General features: G+C 38.9%; 1 protein-coding gene across 4 annotated transcripts in view; it reads right to left on the bottom strand.

The window, feature by feature from the left end:
• gdpd5b (glycerophosphodiester phosphodiesterase domain containing 5b) overlaps positions 1-17046 on the bottom strand; it is a 41713-nt gene extending 24667 nt beyond the window's left edge. For 3 of the 4 annotated variants that reach the window (XR_010095512.1, XR_010095511.1, XM_063493510.1), the window contains exons 1-2: positions 16670-17046; positions 2171-2344 (exon numbers count right to left, since the gene is read on the bottom strand). Coding sequence is in view for 2 of the 4 variants with exons in the window: in XM_063493510.1 (XP_063349580.1) it covers positions 2171-2287 (117 nt within the window). In the remaining 2 variants the exon portion in view is untranslated. The remainder of the gene's footprint in view (positions 1-2170; positions 2345-16669) is intronic. The other variant, XM_063493509.1, reaches the window with a different exon arrangement.
• Between the last annotated feature and the right edge of the window lie 1251 nt (positions 17047-18297).

The raw sequence follows: 18297 nt of genomic DNA, 5'->3' as shown, positions 1-18297 counted from the left end.
CCCCATGTAGGCATTTATACTTACAAATGACTTGGACCCCAAAGTCTGCTGACCTTTCAGTGATAAATGGGACCCTTCCACAGAATGCTTGCAGTGTTTTCTGTACGTGACAGGCTTGAAGTTTAATAATCACACACTCATACACACACACACACACACACACACACCATTACAAAATCTAATTCAACCTTTTTTTAAATTTAAAAAAAAAAAAGAAGAAAAAAAAAAAAAGGTGCAGATTGTATGTGTGATGACATACAGGTAGAAACAATGAAACAATGGAGTATTATAACTTCAAGCTTGACCATAGAAAGCTCAAGGTTATTGAATGAGGGAGAAGCCAGCAAGGACATAATATGGTCACATGTATTTTTCTTAGTATGTAAATTAGGATATTTGGAGATCATGGTGTGGATATAAAAGCACACCTCTTTGGAAGAATAAGAACAGTTTTATAGGATTTATGCATTTTTTTTAGTAGTATATTCAACAGAAAATGTAAAAACTCCACTTCCTACACATCCAGCTTTTTATTCAGAGCTGTGAGGAAAAAAAGAAAGAAAAAGAAAAAACCCACACCACATTACTGTAGCAATACAATAATAATAGCTTTTAAACTTAGCAATTAAACTTTAAGGAGAAACGCCAACCTTTTAATAAAGATGCTACTCTTAAAATATAGGTTGAAGGTCACTGGAAGATCAATAAAAAAAGCCAAGTAAGTGAGTTTAATTACTAAGCAATAAATAACAGAAAACCATGTTTGTGGAAAGGGAGTGAAATTCTCTAAGGACTGTGGGAAACTGACCTTGGTAAAATAAATTGCGCACAGAACAAGATGATCGGATCTCATTCATCCACAACTGTGCGCTGGCACACGTGAGTGCGTGAACAGCTTCAAATTCTCTTGTAACAACCAATGAGAGCAGGGACAGCATCGACTCCATTTCCTACTGATGTCCTTCTTGTACACAGTGTTATGTAAATCTATATACTAATCCAGCCATCGTAAGAGTTTCTATACAAACAAAAGCTCTGTTAGAAATGAAAAAAAAAAATAAATCAGGTCTTTCTTTTAACAGACTGGCTGTTAGTGTCGATAGTATGTATCTCAAAAACAATTAGACAAATCTGAGAATATACTGTAAATAAACAGGTCACAATTACTGTGGTGGTGTCATTCTATGATCTGTATGGGTTTGAATGCAAGCTATCCCAATTCACTTTAATTTCAGTGTAACCTGACTTTTTATAGTCAAAAGAACCTGTGCGAGCAGCAACTCTGCAATAAAATTAGAAAAAAACTGAACTGAATCTGACAACAAAGCTTTTAATTCATGTAGCGTGCTCCTGTCTCAGAGGTTTCCCGAAAGTGTATTAGGAATATTATGAATGACAACTCTGACTATGTTACAATTAATAGAAAAAATATGGTTCCCAGTCACATCAGCAGAGTTTTGGTTAGGTCAGTCTCGCGGTTGTTGGTATGCAGCAGCCCATCTTAACACTCTGAAACAGGTAACGTCAGCTGAATTGTCAGTGCTTAGCTAGCAAACAAAGGTAGTGGATGACAGTCTCTGGGGGTTGCAGCAGTCAAACAGAATCAACCTACTGTGACGTTACTGTAACATTTGTTGCTCCAGCTAGGCCAACATAACGACCATAAAGTCAGCCTCTGGGGGCTTCTGCCCAAGTTGTTTCCATCCTTGGCATACAGCAGCTGACTTGCCCCCCACACAATATAAGCAGAGTTGCTAAGTAGTACAATAAACACTCGGCACCAGATTGAGCTCCAGGAAACTGTAAAACGTATGGACAGTGAAGGTAAAGTCAATTAAACCTTGGTTTGCTTGGTAACTCGCCAGATAAGTTGTCCCAATCAACTTCGGAAAGTGTTCACACTTCTAGGGATTTATTTTGTCCAAGTTTTTATGCTGTTTCTTTACATAATCCCACACTGACAAAGTGATGGTGACTACAAATGATTTTTTAAATCCCTTTTTGTTGGACACTTGAAATCTTTGCAGTGTAACAAACATGTACTACGTCCTGAACTATGTGCTATGGTATAGTGTGAGGCATTACTCTTACAGAAAGAAACTCATGGATAGCAATATGTACTGTACAGAAATGGTAAGGTTTCTGCATTGTTTAATAAGGGGCCTCTCACCTTGGTGGTGTCATCATGGGAGCGTTGATAGCGTTTCCATCTGCAACCATAGATCCCAGTGATGCATGACAAACAAAGCTGGCGCTCATAGACTTGGAGGGGTTGGTGTTTCACCATGCTCCTTCAGTCAGTCTGGCTTCCAGAGCTCTAACATCCCACTGGCTACAAAGGATCCTGTGAGAAAATACAAACAGCGTTAATATTGAAGCAAACAACGCAACAAATTGTTGAAACCACAAAGGCTGTGTTTGACAACCCATGGAAAAAATGGAGTAACATGTCTGGCACTTTAATAGAAAACACATGCTGCCTTGAAAAGCTCGTCCTGATAAAAAGCACAGCTTCAAATTAAGACCTTGTGCATGTTTCCAATGACAACTGGGACTGCTAGCAGCTTTCATTAATATGATCAAGGAAAAAACACGGTAAAGAACATTTGGGGGAAAAAAAAGGGCTCGGTAAACTGATTATCTATTGAACATCACATTCAATTAAATGACCAAGAACATGAATATATCACCCACTTATAATAGGTCTGGGACAAGACAGCGTGCAGGCACCACCTCTCCCATTAGTCAGGCCAATATGAGGCAAAACAAAACAATACCAACAAGTGTAAGTGTAATAATACAACTGTGACATTTTAGCAAAACCTTTCAACCTCTGGAAAACTTTAAAAAGGTCAAAATGCCAACTAAACCTCCAGGTAAAGCAACATGATTGTCCTCTCTACTACTACTTTTTTTTTTTTTTCCCCCCCAATGTGCTATAAAAACAGGGGGTCTCTGCATCATTTGGCACCTTATCTGAAAGTGTTACACTGCCAGCACTCACTATTAATAAGGCTACAAACCATGGTGGAGTAGCAAGGCACATTATACTTTAGAGGCAAAAAAAGTCTTGGTTTTCCTTTCATCCTTGTCTGATGTCGTGTTAGTAAACATGGTAGGCAAGACTAGTCTGTGTTGTGTGTGAATAACTAGAGTTATGAGTAATCCTCACCAATGAGCCTGCTGCTGATTCAGCACCAAGACTTTGTAATCAGCTATAATAACTATAATGATATTACAGCGGTGCGGACTGTTATCACAAGTTTACCTCACTCTCCAGGGACACGATGGAGCCTGTTGTGCTGCAGCTGCAAAACACACATCAACCAAATCTGGGGTTGAAAGTGCAACTTTGTGTTTTCAAAGCAGCAAATGATGCATACATAATGGCAGGGTGAACAAGCCGTGTCGATGAGAGGCAAACAAACATGAATAAGAGGCTACAGTGAGATGCAGACTTGCTTCTAGCTAGTTATATTCCCTTTTCCTTGCAGCAGTTGCTAGTGTGTAGCGTACTTGCATCTGATGTTTCAGAGTAATTCTGCACTCTTCCTGCTGTAATCAGGCTGTCTCAGTCTCTGGACAGCTGCTCATTAGCATCTACAGCATGGGCCACGTTTCCTGTTATTAGTGAAACTGCTCTGAAAAGGGTGGGCTAGACCCAGGCAATAATGAATCTAGCTCACCCCAGCAGGACCGCAAAGACTTTGACAGTCAGTGTGTAATAAATGATTTGCAGGTTAAAATGAAAAGTGTTAAATGTAACTTATATATTAACAAGCCAAACATTATTTCATAAGAAAAAAAAAATCTGTACTCTTACAGGACAGTTAGTCATGCTAAAGGTTATCTACTGTCTGAAGATCTGTACTTGTCAAATTCATTGCTTGTACTGTGTTGAAGAAATGAATATCAATTAGGGCTGCACGATTTTGCATAAAATGAGAATCACGATTTTTTTGCTTAGAATTGAGATCACGATTCTCTCACGATTTTCTTTTCCAATATAAATATTTATTGCACTTATTAACTGCACATCAACTTCGTAACAGTTGAAACTGAACATAAAACAATAAATAAACATAAAAACAATAAATGCCTCACATTTTGTGGTTGCCGCAAAATGTTGTACTGCTTGAAATTCCGTCTCCACCGTTGCTGGACACTGGGTGTATAGAGCAGGTAGTGCAACAATAGAAAAATAGTTGCGGGACGGCACTAGGTAGCGTTTGTCTAGGGTGTTGATCATTTTCCTAAATCCCTCGTTTTGCACAGTGTTGATATATATTTGGTCAGGTGATAAGTAATAGCCTCCGTAATTTCTTTGTGCCTGCGGGAGTTCGACGTGTATAGGGAAGCGCTGTATAAGGTTCCCGTTATTGATGTTTGGGTGGTTGACCGGGACGAATTTTCTCCTGTCACTTTCTCGTCATCCCTGACGTGTTCTCCGTTGTTTTTTCCCTGCCAATTTGAGCATCACGGCACAGCTTCTGTATCACGTGGTATAAGGCTCCGCCCTTGTCATTTGTTGAGCAGGAAGAGGGAGCGCTTGTTTTCATGCAGATTACGTCCCGGATCATGCGGTACAATCGTCGTCGTCTTTTTTTTTTTTTTTTTTGAAATCGTTGTCATTTGGAAATGAGATCGCACATAAGTATGAATCGAGATCGCGATTTTCTAACGATTAATCGTGCAGCCCTAATATCAATTCACTGATACTTACACAGTTAATGTAATTACTCAATGACTGATATAAAATTATTGCTGTCAAATAAAACCAGGCACAGAGATCACATGATTACAAAGACTCACTTCTTATGTCCCAACACAATGCACAACATCAAACTACTTTGTAACCAACCTGACTGCTACAAAGCAGTCTAAGGGATTTAGACCTTGATCAGACTGAGCACTATTTCATGCTGCCATGGCCATTATAAGTGACAGTTCTTCTCAAACCATGTCTGCCAAATTGAAAGAGATCCGAGCCTTGTAAGGACATGATTAGGAGTGTAATTACGGAAAAATATCTACAAATCTGCCAAAACACTAATGGCATAAAAATCCTCATTTCAAGCCAGCAAAGAGTCTGACATGTTTGATCATGACATAAAAAAAAAAGAAAAAAGAAAGTGAATTGCCACCTGCCTGCACATTAAAGCCAATGTGTTGTCATCAGGGGTGCAGCAGTAATGTTAACAGAGAGCCAGAGAGAATACTTGCTATTCTGGCCAGATTCTGGAGGGGTGTACATACAGATAATGTGACCTTAACATAAGACGTTTGGCTTCTTCGTGGACCCTCACACAATCTTCACTTGACCACTTGCTACTCTGCGTCAACCTGTGTGTGCGCACAAATGCACAAACACATTGAAATGAAACATGAAAAATGTCTCAGGTTCTTTTACTGGCACGACACACGACACATCAAGTCTGTTTATGAACAAACAAAAGGGTCCTAATTGATAAGCAGTTTTGAAACATGCAGCCCTATTTTTTTTCCTTGGGAAAAAAAAAAAAAAAAAAAAGTACATTAATCAGTAGAGAGTCATGTGGGAAAAAAAGTCTGACATTAAACAGTCTTTAACCTACAAGCTTATGAGTACAATCTCATAAGCAGAAATAGCGTAGGTCATATGAGTGAATCCCATGTGTCCCACCTCCTGCATGTTTTTGTTAAACCAGAATATTTCTAGTAGTGAGAGAGAATGCAAATTGGATTATGTCCCATTGTGTGATACACATGAGAAAGGAACCTCTCACACGCCTCAACTCACTGCCCCAACACTTTCTAAAGTTGATGTGTAAAAATTGCAGTAGTAAGCAGCTTTAGCTGAAATCAGGCACAGTGTAGATTGGTCAAAATGACTTAAAAAGGCATCAAAATCAAAATTCAGCTCAGCTCTTCAGTGAGGAAAACTGACACACACACACACACACACACACACACACACACTTTTGACATCTTCAAAATGTCAGCTGGGGATTGTAACAAAAACCCACAGCTGTTTGGAGTTTCAGTTCAGTTAGTGGAATTACACAGTTCAAGCACCAAAGACTCAAAACAAACAAATGATTTTAATTAATATTTTTTAAATGAACAGAAGTCAAACATTTCAGAATTCTGAAAAGAGCTGCTTTTCACATTACTGCTGCCGACACTGGAACAAAAAACAAATATGGATTTATGTTTGGGCTTGTCGACCAAGCCTTTAAGACAGGAAAACAAATGTGAAGCTGACACAGCAAAGTTTGGTGTGATCACAAAGGCAAACTAACAACCACTTTCAGCACTGTCATGCCATCTCTTTGTTGACATAATGTTCCAACCGGTTGCCACAGAAACACCTCCATGTTGTTACAGGAAAGGCTGATGTCATAACTTGTTTACCCCCCAAAAGCTTCCATTCATGAAAGTGTTACATCCACTTGTACTCTCAAAGTCAAAAAATATTACACACCATAACTACTTTAGTTGAGATAAACATCAAACGGGCCTTTATAATTCCACCTATTTGATGAATGATATCATCGTAATTAGATGGAGCAGCACCGAGAGCACAGATTTGTCACCTTAAAATGGAAGGCTTATGCATTTTTCACTTCGGGGTTAAATACCCCCATCGCTCGTCTCCTCAAGCCTGAATAAAAGAAAGAAATGCTCTTCCATTAATCCCTTTATCAGCACAATGTCTTAGCAAAAACTCATCAGCCAAATACAGCCCAGTGGACACAATTAATTCTTAAATAAGACGCAATGAATTAGTGAAGCCTAGTTAATTACAGCACGAGTCGTGATGTTCACCACAGACTGAATACATGTTCAGCCAAGACTGGAGCTACACTATCATATTTTGCCAACATGGATGTGACACCTCTGACCACAGTAGGTGTGGAAATGTAACCACCATAAGCAGTGTGGGCTGCTCTGTCACAGTGACTCACTGAGTCACAGACACAACAACCGAGCCACAAAAACTGAAACTTTGATTAAAATCTTTCAAAAATTACACAGTAAGAAGAACAGAGCTTTCTGCATATTTAGCAACACATCAGAAGAATAGAGCAACTTTTCAGATCCTGTCATCTAAATGGCCTCATTCTGGACTCAAACAGATTAAGCGGCAAAGTCAACAAGTGCTCAAAGCTTTCGTCACACGAGAAGCAGACTTCCTGCCATTAGTGTCTGTCACAAGGTGTCTAAACTTGTGTGGAGAGGAGGAGAACATGAGAGGGGTGCATGGAAAAACCCCTAAACAGCTTTTACCATCTTCTTTTCTGCTGCCTCATTTCCTCCAATCAGAAGTACACCCAGAGAAAACAGTCAGCAGGGGAGGAAATGCTTCAGCAGTTTCCCAGCAGAAAACATCGTCTTCCTTTGGTCAGGGAACTGAAAGAGACCAAGCAGCAGAGAACTGCAAGACCAAACGCAAACCTGCCAATTGTGAATAATATATTCTTAAAAGGATACTTCACAAAAAAAAAAGGGGGGGGGATTGCCTCTACACATCTGCTGCAAAGTAATCAAGACCATTTAAAAAAAAACAAAAAAGCAAGATAACTAGTGAGGATGGACCTGCTGAGAATGCAGAGAAAATGCTCACTCAAACTTTTCAGTAGATGACCCAAGGGTTACATACATAATGAAACAAGAGGAGGTCCAGGAAGTTCTGACAATGCAAAAATTGCAGCTGCATGTCATGTTCCAATACTCTGACATGCTTATTGAGATGTGCAATGGATACCTAGTAACTGAGCTCCGTGGAGACTTTGCTAAACGATGTGGCATCAGAAAAAGCCTGTGAGGGAGGTGATTAGTGACAAATGGGTGATAAAGCCTATTATAACGAGCAAAGGGAGAGCACTGACATCAAAGCTGTTAAAGCTAGCTCATTCTAGAGGTCTTGCGTTTCAAACAGCATTTCTGACACCCTCCTTTTCTTGTGTTTAATATAAACAAATCATTGTTGCTGCTTACTGTTAAGAAAACCCCATGACTTCCTGTGCACTTTAATCACAGACCTGCATCACAAGATTCCAGTGTTTACCACATCTGATTCACAGGTTAACAGTGCAATGTTGTTTACATTTAGATATTTATTAATAATAAAAATAATGATTAAAGTAGAAACAATATAACAAAGCCAAATAGTTCCCTGCATTACACTGCATTGACAACCTCTGCAAGTCTTAAATTGCCTAATGTAAAGATCAGCCAGGTTATGTGACATCTGAAAAGACACACGCACACACGCACACACACACGCACGCACACCCATCAAATTCCTAAGAGGCTGGTGAGTTTCCTGGGAAACCAAAAGTCTGGAGACATGTTAGAACAGGCCAGTTGACTGACTGTTTAATTTCTGTGTTTATGCCGATGAGTATGTAAACCAACTGTTCAGGTGACGCAAGGGGAAAATAACTCCAACCAACAGATTCTGTTACATTGTGATTAATGCATAAAGATACTAATTGAGACTGCACAACATGCATTAGTAAGACAATAACAGCACTTGGCTAAGAACAACAGTTACACTTTAGTAATGGTTTACAAGTACTTTTCACCCTTAGCACTCCTTAAGATAAAAACGTGTGTGTAGTGTGACAGAAGGTGCACCAATGGCTGGTGAATGTATTTACTTGGTATCATTTAGTACTTGTGGGCAAACATACTAAATCATAAAAAAAATAAAAAAGGAAGCAGATCTTGTTTCAGCTGGGACACGAAAGGTCATTTGAAGTCAGCATGGTGACCTCAAGCCTATTCCTTCATGTATTCATGAGAATTAATGCAGTTCACCTATAAGCAAAGCCCTATGGCTGTTGCATATTCAGTAACATGCTTCAGTGTTCACGCTCCCCTAGTGCTCTCAAGCTTATGATATCAAGATGAAGAAACAAAAAACAAAAGCAAAGCTGCATATTCAACACATGAGTAGAGAGTCGCTGACGCCAGAACATTCTGGCCTGAGAAAAGAGGAAAACAGCACAAACAAAGCTCAAATAAAGGCTCTTTGGTGTTTTTCCTGCTCATGACCAACATTTTGAACAAGTCATAATTTGCCATTAATGTACCCCAATTTTGAAACAGACAGAATTATTAAATTAGGTGAATAGAATTAGGAGGACTTTGGAAAATGCATTATAACCGTATAGCAGTTGATATGCAGTGTGAAGTTGCAGGCGCTTAGGTACACTTATTGCCCTTCACACGCATAGGAACTTAAGTGGCATCTCTTTTCTTAATCCATAGGGTTTAATATGGTGTGGGCCTCTTCTTATAACTTGCTGTTGTTCCCAGTTCCTTCCATTTTGTTATGCCACCAAAAGTCGACTGTGGAATATTTAGTAGAGGGAAAATTTCACAACTGGACTTGTGGTGGCCTCCTATCACGGCATCATGCTGGAATTCACTGAGCTCTGAGAGCGACATATTCTTTCGTGATTGGAATGAATGGCCAATGATTATTTTTCACTGTTGTCCAACTGAGTTTAACAGATGAAGACAACACAGCATTTTTCTGTAATAAAGCCTGAGATTTAAAAGACCAGCTCCAGAGCTGAGCTAATTCGGAGTATTACTTTGGCTGAAAGTCAGATAGAGGAAGTATTGAAAGAAGGGCTGCATTTCAATCATTTCAGCAGCAAATAGAAGAATTAGTAGAGCCAATGGGGGTTGGGGTGCAAAAACATTCAGACAATGCAGTGCTCTTTTAACTGACAGCTCATCAATCTGCAAAAATATAGGTCAGCAATAATCAGATGAAAAATAATTGATTTAATCACAGTCCATCAGTGTCTCTTAATTAGAACACTGAAAGCGGAAAGAGGAAGCGACATTATTGTCATTACATTATTATTTGAGCAAAACAAGGGAGCACGAGGACAGAGAAAATCTCCCCACTCAATTCAGGGCAGGCAAAACAAGGTGTTAAGTGGGTCAAGTGATGCATCAGTAAACGGGTCAAGTAACGTCCCATTTTTTTTTTTTTTTTAAATGTAGGTAAGAATAAGGAGTGGGCTTCAGCTGCAGTATGAAGCGTCCTACATGGCCTAAAGGTGACCTAATAGTAGAATATATATGGTTCGATACACGAATGGGTTTGATGCGTGTGGACACAGAATTAATGAAGATATTTGACACAATAAAAGCCACATTACATAATACACTGACATATGAAGCATGATGTATGGATTGATGGTCATTAAAGTCATGAGTGTTTTAAATACTCTAATGCAATGCATTTCCTGGGACATTCACTACACAATAAAAAACACGGTGCTACAGTTTGAGCAATAGCAATTAAGGTACAATCAAGTAAATGCATTCCTAATACCCAACACATGTGTCAGTGTATGGAAAGCACGCCACCTAGACACCCGTTTTTATCCACACTTTGAAAGAAAACTATTCAAATATCGAAAAGAAACATCTCAGTCGACCTTGTAGGATTTGAACTCCTTCCTGTTGTGATGTGACAGTACCGTCCTCTCGTCTGCCATGCAACTGGTTAGGCAGCTGATTGTTTGTGGGTTTGGATAATTACCACGTTAAAATAAAGATCACACTGACTCCTGTCTGCTTAATGTATACATGCACTGTGCTTTCACATCAACCTTAGAACAGCATGTGATTTCAGATGTCTTGAGAATAAGGAGGAGCATCCAGAATAGGAGGTCAATGCCACAGAACAGTGTCAAGCTCTCAAGAGCTATGAGGATGGAGTTTTATGACTGTGTCCAGGATACGCACACAAAAATTCACAAGAACTCCAAACTTCAAAGTTAAATATCGTGGTTTCATGTGGCAAATGTAAAAGTGCTAAAATGCTTTTAACAACTATCAAGTAGACGTACCATCTACCACATTCCGCATCTCAGTTTAACATATTAGCATGCTAACATCTACCAATAAGTAAAAAACAAAGCATGACTCAGTGTAATGGTAACATAATGATTGTATGCTAAATGAGTCAGAGAATAGCTAAAGTGACTATATTCCATCTTGAGGAGAACGAGAACATGTAAGCTAGACTAAAGTGGCTTTACACTTGAAGAAAAAAGTGTCAGCATTATGGTGGCTCAAAAAGAGAACAAGAAAAGAACAAGTAGGTAAAAACATCTCTACAAAAACACAGCTTGTGTGTTTTAAAAAAGGAAAGAAAGCAGCAACAAAATTGCAGAACTATAAAGGATGCTTTGGGAAAGGCAAAGGAAAAGAACAAGAGCGTGTTGTTTCTTTTGTCAAAGTTTGCTTGCAGTGTATGACATCTGGATCCCATCTTATATGCAGCAGAGTGACTTATAAGCAGCTTTACAGTCTCACTTTCATCTGGATTTAATCAAAGCTTCGATAATGAATGAAAGCCAGGCTTTAAGGTTCTGTGCCCAGCATGTAGAAGCTTCCATTAAATAGAATGTTTCAGCTATCAAAGAGAACTGTTAATTCATTAAAATGACCCGTGAGCCTAGTAATGAAAAAGGAAAATATATTAAGTTATTCTTGAATAACTCTCCTCTAATGCCTAGTGATAAGGTAATAGTCCATTTACTGCATCTGCGAAATGTACTGTGAGAAAGGAGCCAAAGGCAACAGACATCCAGTTGTGACGAGCACTTTTCAGCCTGGGAATATTTCTTTTATGCTTTCATTTTTTCTTAACAATTTACAATATTATTCATCTTGCATTATTACCACTTTAAAGGTTTGGACCGTGACCTGGAACATAAACAGCTGACAAGGATGTCCATGCCATGCAGAGATAATACTCTTGTTTGGTGGTACAGACCACACAATTAGCTTAGTTCGCTCAGACCTCTTCAGTCACTGTGTTTTTCCACAGGGAAGCAGGAAAAGAAAAAAGAAAAAAGTAGTTGGACTACAATGTGGTATCAAGGTGCCATCTGTAAGTCTGCACGGGGCCCTTCTCCACCATCTGTGTGTTGACATCACACCCGTCTCTGTCCTCCACTGTGACTGCCATCTGAAGCTGAGAGGCAGGAACAAGCAAGCCAATGCCGCCATGGTGGTGAACATTTAGCTGCTTTAATTTGGGATGATTAAACATAAGTGACATAACTACTTCGCAACAAGAAATAAATGGAAAATAGCACCTACAACACTACTGAACTGAGTTTTCATCCAATAAGATTAGATGATAATTTTAGATTAGATGATAACCTGAGGCACTAAAGATATGAAAAGAAATGTACATTTTGTTTTTGCTTGCACATGACAAAACAAACAGACTTATTATTCAGTCAAGAAACTACAATTGCCTTTTTCAAAGGGGAAATTCAGCTCTGATAAAATAACGTGCCTTTTTGGGCTTTGAACAGAGCTCAACTTGTAAACTAGGAAAGACGGTGCACCAAAGCCCCCAGTCTTCCTCTGGGAGTTAAGGCCAGGATAAAATTCACTTGATGAGTAATTCTCATCTTAATTTCTAGTCTGTTGGGAATTGGAGGATGCAAACACAGTTAGTATAGTCCCATCAAGAAGTTGGAGAATTCACAGAAAGCCGTTATTAAGACCTACACGGGTCCTTCCATACTTGTGCATGCTCAAAGCTTAACGATGGTGAGAAGTCACAGAAATTCACTCTGGAAATAAGATGACACGTAGGAAAGCAGAAGTTTTCTGAATTTTCTGGTGGGCTTTAGCAGCCTCTTATTTAACCAGAATTCATCAAAAGCTATAGTTAATGAAGTGGCTTCATGTTGTGCTAGACAACTGACATGTCCATGTAACAACAGGATGTTGCTACTTGCATTCCAAATATCAATGCTTGATTTGACTTTTCTGCAAATGCAAATCTGCTAAATAGGTAATCTGACTATGTCACTATCCAGAGCTGGTACAAACCATGTTCATGTCTAAATATAAAGGAAATAACTACAGATTCTTGTGATGCTTGTGCATTTCAAACTTGTTTAAAAAATACATTTTTATTACCAGTCAACTACAGTTCCATAGCAAGCTACAACAGGCAAAAACCTCACAAACTTCCAACCCAGCACAGATTCAAAACTCTTCAGCACAAATTCCACCCTTGGGTTTGCCAACATGTGCTCCATTACAGACAGCAAGTCTGTTCAACAATGGGGGAAAAACACCCAGAAATTTGAGGAAAAATTGGTTGCAATATGAAGTGCTATGGAAATTATAGTCTTCTGGATGTATCACATACAGCTTTATATAAACAGTGTTTCATTTTCCCCCTAAATCTAAATCCTAATCCAACTTAGTTATCCATTACATTTGCATTAAACATTTGCTATAGCTTCAGTGAGTAAACAAATGAATGACAACATTTTTCCATATGGGTACTATGAGTTCAGAGCATACACTTTGATATGTGGTTTCCTTCTAGCTTTACAGCACCAATGACATTTTCCTTTCTTCTCTCATATATGGAGCTTTCAGATAATACATCCTACATCTCAGCTATCGTTGATGATATTTAGCATATTTTCTGACAGGGAAATATAACCAACACTACACTCAAACAGACAAAGTGTTTAGCTTTTCACTGCAACTTTACACAGAGCAGAGCTCCAACACATAAAACTTGAAAGTTTCTTTTAAAAGCTTTAAATATTTCTCCAGAACTGTGTGTGTGTGTGTGTGTGTGTGTGTGTGTGTGTGTGTGTGTGTGTGTGTGTGTGTGTGTGTGTGTGTGTGTGTATACACAGAAAAGGGTAAACAACAAGTGAATCACTGCTATGAACACTTCACTGTTCTTAGACCCAGTATGTCACCAGTTCTTCTGAACCGATTACCTTCAGTTGTAAAGTAGACCATTTTATTTTTCATTGTAAATGTAAGGCACTGGATTAAAATTAGACCCTGTGTATAAAAACCAGGGAATAGTAGGAATATTTGCTGTCATATATAAATATGTAATTTATGTTGGAAAAATGAGAAAGGAAAAACCGTCATTTGGATATATTAATATGAATTATTTAGTTCATTGTCTCATTTCCAAAGCACATATCATTAAAGATGGATAAAATGTTTTCCCCCTTATTGGACTGTTGTAAAAAAGAATATTATGTCCTTTGTATGAGAAACTGGAAATAAAATATCAGTCCACGACCAGTAAAAATGTTGTTTCTACAGGCCTTTAGATCTGCTGTTAGAGATCGGACATTCAAATAATTTAGGCACAAGCCTAACAACTATATAAGACAAATTGTTGCACAGTTGATGATCTGTGCACATTTTTCACATATCACAGAGTGCAAGGTCAGGAAGTACAAGCAACATTTCCCAACATGTCACCCTGCCAACACAACTTTTCAGAACGGGCATCCATTGTCATCTGAAGCATCAAACAATTGAATAAATATTTGCAGCTAAAATTCAATTCATAAGGAAAATGTATACTACATAAATAAAGCTAGACTCTGGTTCACAAGACAGAACAATGACAAGCGACTGACCACAGACATTGATGAAGGAGGAAGAGGGGAAAAAAAATATTTTGGTTTTGTTTTTATTTTTTGTTCTGCAAAATTAGATTTTCCTCCATATAACACTCAAACCTGCCATAAATGTTGCCATGAGACAGATTCAGACCGCTAGAAATCCACAACTGAATGGGATCCGGTTGGCAATTGCCTCCCATAAGGCAACCTGTGTAATTGCCTTCTCAACAGGACTATCTGTGAGGAACACTATTGATCTCTGGGCAACCATTTAGTCAAAACAAGTTGCAATAGGTCACAGAATTGCATGAGATATTCATAGTATTCCTAAAGAATTTAAATATATTTAATAAAACATCAATATCTGGATTGATACAATGTCACAATAGGCTGCTGTATAGATTTTTCCCCCCACCCCAACCAGTGGCCAACCATCAAGCTGTTTCCACACCAAAACCAATCGCTCATTGCAGACAGCTATGAAGCTGATTGCTGGTGGCTTGCAGACATTTAAGGTTGTGGTTGCCTAGGTGACCAACTGATATAACTACTACCAAGTCATATGTCTATCAGCAGTATCCTGGGTTCTCATTAGTAGTCAATTTAATTGCTCACCTGGAAGTTAAAGAAAGAGTTTTTCTTGGGTCCCAGCCACTTCCCTTGACCAGTGGTCATTTCGCTAGAAGTCGGCAAATATGGCTTCCTTTGATCTCTGGTCAACACGTCATATCAAATGGCTTCCAGTGTGAATCAAAGTGAATCACTCCCTTTTTGCACACAGCTTATGGTGGAACTTTTATAATCTGTCCAACTGTAACTAAATGCAGCGAATATGTGCATGCCATCTACTGTGGAGGGGCTGATTTGACAGTCACATTGACTGGGCCCTGATGCACTTAGGTACTGAAAGACACACGTTTGATTTAAGGACTTCAAGCATTCTCTGATATATTTTTTTTACTTATTCATTTATTTTTTGTAAGTAAAAAAGAAGAAAAACAACCTGGGAATTATGTGAAATTTCAGGTCCCTATTAAGAAGTGTATCTTTCCCCTGGATTTTTCCCCGCCCAGACAAACCTGAGACAGTCAGGTGAGAGGCATTTGATAAACTTTACACATAAAAAAAACCCAGCTCTGTCCTTTTATACTTAAAAATTTCAAAAGAAACAATAGTATAGGTTGTTGTATTTATGTCTAAATTTTTACACATAGCTTTAAAATCTTTTTGCTCAGTTGAAAGAGGAGCAATCCCTTTGCCTCAAGGTAATAGATAAATAAATAAATAAAAATATTGTTCTGGCTGCCATCAGGAAAGGAGCTCCCCTACACTGTGCCATCCCGTAGAGGTTCAAAAATACAGGATCAGCATACTCCACTCCAAAGACAGTTAATCCATAAGAGACCAAAAAGCTTGCATAGTCACTTTGAAAGTCTTTACTCAGTCCCAGTCATTGATTTTACTGAAACTCTGTCTAAGCAAGCTCCAAGTCCTTCAAAAGTAATAGTTTACATGCCTGTGAGACGTAAATAAATACCATCTGTTAACTGGAGCTCTGAACAGAAAGTGTTAGTTTTCTTTTTTACTAAAGTGTAATTAGTAGCAGATGGGGAAGTGTTAAAGCTGCCACGAAGGTTATTAACAGTTGACCAAATGGATGCTGTCCAATGGACAAAGTCTGAAGATGAATAAACTTCCTCCGATAAAGTGCTTCATAAAACAAATCTAGAGGGTAATCTTGTATTCTTGTAGTACACCAGGGAAATCCAAACAGCAATCATCCTCTCCAAACAGAAAAAAATAATAGTGCCATGAATTATGCAAGTGGTAACCTAAGAGCAGTCCACTACACATCAGCAAATGCACATTGGGCATATGGATGGAGGACCCCGTGTTCAGCTTCCTTAGTTCCACTTGCATTATGAATCTTACTGTCCAACAGATAATGAGGAGAGTGCAGCTGATGTATGATTCGAGCCCCTCCAATGGGAAAACATCACCATGGGCGTATCCACCAATATGCCGTAAGTGATGCGTAAATGCACATGGTCATAGCTAATGGACTGCATGCACTCCTAACCTCTGCATGTGAAAAAGGACACTTGACTTGCCTCATATTTAACCGCCGACACGTTACGGGACTGCTGGATAGTGGTCAAAAGTCTCTGGAACATATTTTAATGAGGTGTGTAACTGCAAATAAACTAAAACAGGTGAAAAATAGATACACTCACCTTTCTGGGTGCCTTTATTTGTTTTCAGCTGTCTCGAAGGTTCCGTGTAAAAAGTTTCTTTTCCGTTGAAAAAGAAAAAAAAGCCCCCGACTCAACAGTCAAACGGGGACACCCCGTGCCAGCGGTAACGGATGAGGAGCCGAAGTTTCACCAAGAAAACAAAGGAGAAAAATGCCGGCTGAGTGCGGACGCTGTGACCGGTGTATGTCCTAGCTAAAATAACTCCTATCTCCTTTATCTTTCAGCCGCTCCGTCCGGGTTTTTCTTTCCCCCTCTCTTCTCTGTTAACTCAGCCTCCCCTGCGTGAGTACGGATACTTACACCGACAGAGTAATTCAATGTACTGACTAGTGGGAGGAGTGAGTGTCGGTCCTTTTATCTCCAGCCCTCTGTTACAGTGAGGAGGCGTCACCGGGCTGACTTTACTCGCGGCCTGCGCGTTCATGACACACCAAAAAGACACAGCCCCCAAACCCTCCAGTTTGTTTAAATTAACCAAAAAGAAAAAAAAAAGTGACCAGTTTTCTGATAAATTTGGGCACATCATGCCGCCGAAATAAATTCCTTTCAGCACTAACACCTCTGATGTCACACGGGACCCTCATTACCATCAGCTGAGATGTCAACCGAAAATTCGAGGCGACATGAATGCATCACTACTCAAATACAGTAGTTTATAAACCAAAGAGCACTGGCCTAATCTGTTATCTTAACTGCATAACTAATTCACCAAGCTGACATTAAGAAATCTTGACAAAAGCTGACCTTTGTTTGACAAGTGCAACAAAAGCCATCCGAGCTTGAAATTAATTTTTATCTGCTTTATACGTGACATCACAACTGTCTTAGCATAGATTTTAAATGTTTTATTTTTGCTGTCACTGATTAAGGTACAATGTCTTTCCATTTAGCCAAATTCCATTTTACACATAATTTTTTGATGTCCATATTTTCTGTGATTCTCTTTACCAAGTGAATAGCTAAAGCTCTGTTTTATAGGATTTTTAAGACCAATACCGATGCCAATATTTGGTCATTTAAAAATCGATATTCCGATATATCAGCTGATACTTTTTTCTTTCAGCCATATGAAACATGAACACATTTCTCTCACGTTTATTATCTGTAGGTTTTTCTTTATTTATTTTTTAGTTTTTACTCTTCCTAACAGCTCAGATCAGCTGGTTGTTGTGTTTGTGGCTCTAAAGACATTTGCAGAGTGCCCTCTAGTGGGCAACTTATTCAGCATTAACACTTATAACATGATTGAATATCTCCCATGTCATCTTTACTTTTTATACTTCTATTTATCAGCCATAATAAATAGCAATCTTGACAGATCGACAAACAGCAAATATCAGCCCTTGAATAAATTGCTTGGGCTCTGGATCAGTGTACCTTCTTGCACCACTTGAAAGCATTATATCTGATTACATTCATTTAGAAAAATCACAATAATCCACCACTCATTTCTCTGTGCACTCAGCCTTTTTTCAGTTCAGACTTGATATGCAGACACATGTCTATGACTCATCAAACGAAAGTGATTTATTGATTTCTGTCACACAAACACCATCTGCAGTTATAATCAGAGACAGCATGTAATGGCAGCAGTCCCTCATGATCGA

Source organism: Pelmatolapia mariae, linkage group LG14, assembly GCF_036321145.2.
Source record: "Pelmatolapia mariae isolate MD_Pm_ZW linkage group LG14, Pm_UMD_F_2, whole genome shotgun sequence".
NCBI lineage: Eukaryota > Metazoa > Chordata > Actinopteri > Cichliformes > Cichlidae > Pelmatolapia > Pelmatolapia mariae.
This window is presented reverse-complemented; position numbering and strand designations above follow the sequence as displayed.